General features: G+C 43.0%; 2 protein-coding genes and 1 non-coding gene across 4 annotated transcripts; 2 read left to right on the forward strand and 1 right to left on the reverse strand.

Moving 5' to 3' along the window:
* Positions 1-235: 235 nt before the first annotated feature.
* Positions 236-1,830, forward strand: LOC117582914 (40S ribosomal protein S8). Its single transcript, XM_034271010.1, has 4 exons — positions 236-372; positions 655-761; positions 1,002-1,413; positions 1,635-1,830. Exons 1-4 carry the CDS (start codon positions 369-371, stop codon positions 1,736-1,738), a joined length of 627 nt encoding a protein of 208 aa, XP_034126901.1. The 5' UTR covers positions 236-368; the 3' UTR covers positions 1,739-1,830.
* LOC117583849 lies at positions 1,515-1,561 on the forward strand. The gene has a single exon (XR_004573816.1). It is a non-coding gene; the product is annotated as a small nucleolar RNA R442 (small nucleolar RNA).
* A 68-nt stretch (positions 1,831-1,898) lies between the features above and the next one.
* Positions 1,899-6,450, reverse strand: LOC117582913 (zinc transporter ZIP13 homolog). 2 transcript variants are annotated; one of them, XM_034271007.1, is made up of 5 exons: positions 6,122-6,450; positions 3,177-3,576; positions 2,582-3,112; positions 2,368-2,523; positions 1,899-2,306 (listed from the first exon to the last, which is right to left on the reverse strand). In XM_034271007.1, exons 2-5 carry the CDS (start codon positions 3,385-3,387, stop codon positions 2,128-2,130), a joined length of 1,077 nt encoding a protein of 358 aa, XP_034126898.1. In that variant the 5' UTR covers positions 3,388-3,576; positions 6,122-6,450; the 3' UTR covers positions 1,899-2,127. The 2 variants fall into 2 exon arrangements, with proteins under 2 accessions (XP_034126898.1, XP_034126899.1); XM_034271008.1 differs by lacking the exon at positions 6,122-6,450 and having other exon boundaries at positions 3,177-3,611.
* Between the last annotated feature and the right edge of the window lie 66 nt (positions 6,451-6,516).

Genomic DNA, 6,516 nt, shown 5'->3' on the forward strand with positions numbered 1-6,516 from the left:
GTCTCCACGCTAAAACAATAATTTTATCCGATTTATCAATCAGTTCTCCACAAGATTGGCTAGTTTTCACGACTTCCTTTTATTGCATTCCTTTCATCAAAATATCCTGAAAAGTATATATTATACCTTAAACGGTCACCCCGTTTGACAAAGGTTTTCTAGTTCGCTTTGTTCGTGGTGTACCGTGTACAATGTACAGCAAAGCAACACCAAATGTGCTGCAATGCGCATGATAAAAGTGGCAGCCGATAGTCAGCTCTCGAACAAAGGGTTGCCCATAAGTTCCAAATGTCAAAAAAGTAACCTTAAAATTTTGACACGAGGTGTTGTGCGTGTCTTTTCCTTTCTTTCTCGCTTTTTACTCGAACATGGGTAAGTGGGCTCGTGCGATTTGCGTTAAAATATCAAGGAAATTGGCTCAGAAATGCATCGAATCAATGTAAAAGTGTGTGAGGAGTATGTTTGCAACTGCGCAGGCAACGGATTGACTATAAATTCAAGAATTTAGCTGCGTTTTTCAATAATTTCAACCCTCAAAGTCCCGTGCCCATACATTGTGGTTGGCGTGCGTGTTTTCGTGTGTGAAAAATGGTCTTGATATTTAAACACGGCAAATGGGACCCGTTTTAATTTGTGTTTTAATATTGTTCACAGGTATTAGCCGTGATAGTTCACACAAGCGCCGCTCCACTGGTGGCAAGCGCAAGTCGCTCCGCAAGAAGCGCAAGTTCGAGTTGGGCCGCCCCGCCGCCAACACCAAGGTAAGCGATCCCTCAACCTGTGCCCTGCCATAGAGAAGTGTACACATAGCTGATTGCTATGCTAAAATGATGTTAACGCGTGTCAACTGTAATTGCGCATGGTTTACCAAACCGTGTGCTACCGTTTGATGATTTAAAAGCTTTATGTTCGGACTACTGATTCTCAACTGTCTCAACGAAGTGATCTGGCTAGGAGTGTAGCGTGCAGACATACTAAACGGCTGGTCTCTTTCATTACAGCTTGGCTCCAGCCGCGTGCACTCTGTGCGCACTCGTGGAGGCAACAGCAAACTGCGTGCCCTGCGCCTGGAGAACGGAAACTTTGCCTGGGCCTCTGAGGGTGTTGCTCGCAAGACTCGCATTGCTGATGTCGTCTACAATGCATCCAACAACGAGCTGGTGCGCACCAAGACCCTGGTGAAGAACAGCATTGTGGTCATCGATGCCACGCCATTCCGTCAATGGTACGAATCCCACTACGTTCTGCCCTTGGGACGCAAGCGCAACCCCAAGCACGCACAGAAGGAGGATGAGAACGACGTGCTGACCAAGAAGCGCAGCGAAAAGGTCATGAAGAAGTACCTGGAGCGTCAAAAGTTTGGCAAAGTTGAGCAGGCCTTGGAGGATCAGTTCACTTCTGGCCGTATCTTGGGTGTGTATTTTCTTTGTTATTTCATTTTAAGTTGTACCAAAGTGATGTAAAATCCTTAGCGATCCAACAACTTTATTGCAAAGTTCTTGTTTTAAGAACGATGCAAGCCTGTTGGGTGTGATTACGGCTTGTCATAGTTACTCTGATTTACAAAGCTTATGCTCTGCGTGGATTGTTTGACTTTCGTTTTGCTAATCCATTTCCTTTCTGTTCCCTTCCAGCCTGCATTTCTTCCCGCCCCGGTCAGTGCGGTCGCTCCGACGGCTACATTCTGGAAGGCAAGGAATTGGAATTCTACCTTAAGAAGATCAAGTCTAAGAAGTAAATGGCCCTAGATAAGTTTGCAGGCGAAGCGTTCATATGATCAATGGACTTGCAAAAAGAAAACAAAAATAAAAACCGATTCTTTTGATAGAAGAATTTCCCGAGCTGTTCTTTTGTGTTGCGAAAATAAGAAGAGATTTCTTTAAAAAACAGAGTTTCTATTCATGTTTCGTATGGTACAATAATACGTAATTATTAACAGTAGTTTAAATATCATTCGTATCGGCTATAATTACATAACGCAAAATAGGACGTGTGGCTGGGCGCATCCCGTAAAGTACAACAAATTCATTTCAATTTTGGACAGCCAAAAAACGGCCCTCCCTGTCCTGGAACCATTTATGGAATAAACTATTCTGATGTGCTGCTCGGCGTCTTGCTAGGGTTAGGTTAGTGTTCGAAAAGCGTCGTCATGATGGCCATTAACGCAATGCCAAAGACCAGGGCCAGCAGCTGCTTAATGGATTCCTTGCGCTCCTCTTCCTTTAAGAGATCAGGTAATACTGTGACCAGCGAAATGTGCAGAAAACCGCCAGCGGTAAAGGGCATGATCCACGAGGTGCGTGCCTCTGTAAAGATAAATAAGAAAGTTCAGTAAATGATAATTTTAGTTAATTTGCGAGAACATACCCATGGCTGAGGTTACACCAGAGCCTCCAATCGCCACCAGGGCACCAAGTAGTCCTGCGCCCGCTGTTAGCAGCTGTGCCCGTGCCGCATCCCAGCGACTGAAGCCGGAACGCAGAAGAATGGCGAAATCCCCAACTTCGTGAGGGATCTCGTGCACTGCAAGGAAAACCCAATTAAAAATATATGCATAATTGAACCCTGCAATCATATTTACACAGAATGGCAAATGTAGCCAGAACTCCGTGTCTAAAGGAGACAAGGAAAGAGCCAGCCACCGCCAGGCCATGCGTGAAGTTGTCAATAGAATTGGCGAGCAGGTTCAGGTATCCCGCGACCTTTCGGGGCTGTTCTTTCTGCTCCTTGGACTTCTGTTCCCGCTCACGCAGGAAACAAACTTTGTCCACGTCCTCAATGTCGCAGGCGCCACCGCAGCTCTCGGAGGTTCCTCCCTCCGGCATCTGGCCACCATTGCGACGCAGCAGGCAGTTGGCGATTTCCACGCACTTTGGCTGGGGATTCTCCTCATCTGCGCTCGTGTAGCCGGAGAAGATTTTCTCCACTATCGTGAAGATCAATATGCCAGCGAGTACCCATAATCCGGAGCGTAGCGACGGGTGGCCGGAGTCCCCCGTAGAGCTCTGGTGATCCCCCTCCCATGCCTCTGGCAGCAAATGGAGGAACACATCCCCCAACAGTCCACCCACGGCGAAGCTCAGCAGCACTCGCAGAAACTTTGATTCCGCAGCTGCAGCAAGAAACAACGTTAAGTAGGGGAAGGACAAAAAACCATCTCTGTGAATCACACTTACGATCTTTGAATCCATTTTTGTCCATTTTCTCCTGTGTCGGAATGATGAACAGTGGAAAGATGCCACTGAGGCCGATAACCACCGACCCCAGCAGCGAAAACACCCATGGGGTATACTGGAAGCTCTTAAAGTACTCTGGCACATAATTGTTCATCAGATTGGCATAAAGCATATTGAAATGTTCATCAAAAAAGCTGCTATTTGTGCTCATTGTGTGTGTGTGTGTCTGTTGTGTGTTCAGCTACTGCTGTTTCCTGAACTGTCTCTGGATCTGGACGACGACTCTTCCGGTTGTTCGTCGTTTATTTTTTGTCTGCACGTGCGTTAATGATGTGTTCAATCACTGTCTGATCATGTCCATTAGCTTCTTAACTCAATTTGTGCCACGCCTGTGTCCCAGCTGAAAGCCAAAATTTGAATTTTTTATGAAAAACTAATGAAATTTACAAATATAAAAAATAAGTCAGGCCAGACTGAATCAGTTCCAGAATTCTGCTACCTGGCAACATAGTAAAGGAATACCCAGATGCGTTGCCAGTATCAACAGACAAGTTGATGAGAAAATCTCTTAGATATCGACAATGGACGTACGTCAGTCATTCAATAGGGGAGCCGTAGCACCCCTCCGCTTGCTGTTGTCATGCTCGATAAGCAAGTCTGTGTAAAATTGAAGTCTTTAAGGCTTAAGTATGACTAGAGATGTATTTAGCAAAGAGCGGCAGTCAATCAAACGCTATAAGGAGCAAGATCATGGACTCAACTATGTTTAGGTTTGTACCTAAGTTTTTCGTTACAATGTAAGTATATGTTCGCTTGAAGACTAACTTCAGGTGGAAAGCGTTAAGCAAAGTCACAAATTGATCATAGATTCGATCAACTGCAAAGATTACACAAATCACTTCACAGTCCTTACATTCACTTATCCAATGATCAACAAACTACAAAGAAATTATAATTATCTCAATAGAATCACAAAAATCAGATTCGATCTACAGGCACTGAAGGAGCAATCCTTAAAATGGATATCCGTCGCCTTTAGTGTCCACAAAGATACTAAATGAAATTTCAAAATACGCTTTTTGGGTACTCCCACGTCTCAGTTCTCAGTTCGGCTTCTAATTTGATGTTTTGTTTGATGTGTCTGCTGCTGCTGCTGCTGTTCTGCACGATGAAGCTTAAATTGTTCAATTTTTTCGCGATAAGATATTGGTAGACGCCTTACTGTCACTACCACCCATACCACTGGCATGACTTGATGTTGGTGGCTTTGTTAAGCGGCAATCGTATTATTGGGAAAAACGGCCACTGGCAGCGTCTCTTGAAGTGCCATTCATTGCACTGCAAAATGAAATCACACTGATGACATGGCTGATCATTTTGTGATTTTCATTTGTAAAAGCGTTTAAGCAGCAGCGCCCGAAACAGGGACAGAAAATGCTGCAGCGAGAAAATCCGAGCGAGATAGCTTCACTCTCGTATCTTTTGCAGTCGTTGCTTGATTTTCATACAAAGAAACGATAATGGAACAGCGTACTCTGGATACTCTCTGTATACCTTGGGAATTGGACGAACAAGAAATCTGTATATTTGGTTTCTACAGAGGCTCTATAATAAAGTGTTCCAATAGATAGAGACAGGAGAGTGTATATGGCTCACAGATTTTGTTTCATCTGTTGCACACAGTTCAATGTTGTATTTAAAACATGTACACAGTGTTTAGTTCATATTTATGTATCATAGAGCACCAGTAATACGAGTACATTTGCACAAATGGGTGACAATGGGCGTGGTGTAGCGGTGTTTTTGTATAATTTCAACTGTTAACACAATAGAACCATAACTATAACACACTTGACTGTTACTAATGCGGAAATTTATGCTCCAAGCTTTCGCACACACACAATTTGTCGCCGTCGTCTTATCGTGCCGGTAACTGAGCTCGTTCTGAGCGGCAACGTCTTTCGTTTTCATTATTATAGACAGCAGAGAACAGAACAGAACAGATCGAATGGAAACTGTATCTTGGGGGTTCCATGCTGTATACGATACAATATAGTATTTGCACCATGTGGTGTGTGCCTAAGATAATTTCAGTTGCTAAGCGATTATGAATTACATGAATCACATTATTGACAACAGAATAATGTAGTGGACTAGCTCTGCTCTCGCTTCGCTTGACATATAAATGGCGCCGATAATTTTGCACTCTTCACTACACTACAGAAAAGAGACATGACAAATCAGCAAACTGAAATTAACAAGCGCTGATTATCAAGAAGAAACGTGCTGTGCTGGTGCTGGACATGTGTAAGAGTTTAGGAATAAACAATTTGGTGCCCTAAACGATAACGTCGGCATTCAACTAATCACAATATGTACATACATACATATGTGCTCGAACACATGTAATTCCATTCATTGTAATGTATATTTGCTAGCACAGTGTTGATAACATACACACACACTGTTGCCAGTCAGCTGACTGTATTTTAATTTTCACCGGAACAAATGAAATTAAGATTAATTTTCTTTGTTTTCATCACACCTATGCACGTATGAAGGATTTATCTCACACGAGAGTATTTCATCATTATAACCCTTTGGATTCTTAGCTAAATCGTTTAAACCAGACTCGAGCCAAAACCAGTTTTCCAAACAAGTTCACTTCGCTTTGTTGTCTAACCAAATCAATGCTTTTGTTTTTGTACATATGTATGTCTGTAAGCCTGAAGCGTTGATAACAGGTAATACATATGTCAGGTAATGTTGAAGTGATCGGCTGGGCACAGATTTCAAGATTAACTTGAAGTGCTTGTGTGCAAAAAATGATCAAATATGGCCGCTACTTAGCTGTTTGGCGTGTGTTGCGTGGGTGGGGGGAATGCACAGTTATGTAGTCAAACATCACCTTACCGTAGGTTAGTTATTATATTGCGGTTGTTTACCGTTATGCTGGCTCTTTTGGCGTCAACGTGCTCGTCTCCTCGAGACTTCAATGAGGCACAAAGGAAAAGTATTTTGTTTTGTTTTCATTGAATCTGGTGACTGTTGCGTTCGCGAACAAACATATCTTATTTATTTATCTAATGCGCAATAGCAGTTGCGTTGTGTGAGAATATTGGCAACCACTAAACAATTTAAATGCACGATTCTCTTTTTCTAGAGGAGTATCTTTGTCTTTTTGAGATATAGTTGTCCCTTCAGAAGAACTTTGCGTTTAATAGCGCAGCACGGAGATCTGCGAAAGGTTACAAGTACACAAATTGCACATAAATATGTACGTTTGTTTACTAGTGTGCCGTGTGAAAAATAAATATGGCTGCGAACAGCTGATTGCTAT

The sequence above is a fragment of the Drosophila guanche genome, unplaced genomic scaffold (genome assembly GCF_900245975.1).
Source record: "Drosophila guanche unplaced genomic scaffold, DGUA_6, whole genome shotgun sequence".
Taxonomy (NCBI): Eukaryota; Metazoa; Arthropoda; class Insecta; order Diptera; family Drosophilidae; genus Drosophila; species Drosophila guanche.

Coding starts and splice junctions, on each gene's coding strand:
- LOC117582914 (XM_034271010.1), top strand. Junction 762..1,001: donor GCCCCGCCGCCAACACCAAG/GTAAGCGATCCC, acceptor CTTTCATTACAG/CTTGGCTCCAGCCGCGTGCA. Junction 1,414..1,634: donor CACTTCTGGCCGTATCTTGG/GTGTGTATTTTC, acceptor GTTCCCTTCCAG/CCTGCATTTCTTCCCGCCCC.
- LOC117582913 (XM_034271007.1), bottom strand. CDS start 3,387: ATGAGCACAAATAGCAGCTTTTTTGATGAACATTTCAATATGCTTTAT. Junction 2,524..2,581: donor GGCTACATTTGCCATTCTGT/GTAAATATGATT, acceptor TTTTCCTTGCAG/TGCACGAGATCCCTCACGAA. Junction 2,307..2,367: donor TGGTGTAACCTCAGCCATGG/GTATGTTCTCGC, acceptor TTATCTTTACAG/AGGCACGCACCTCGTGGATC.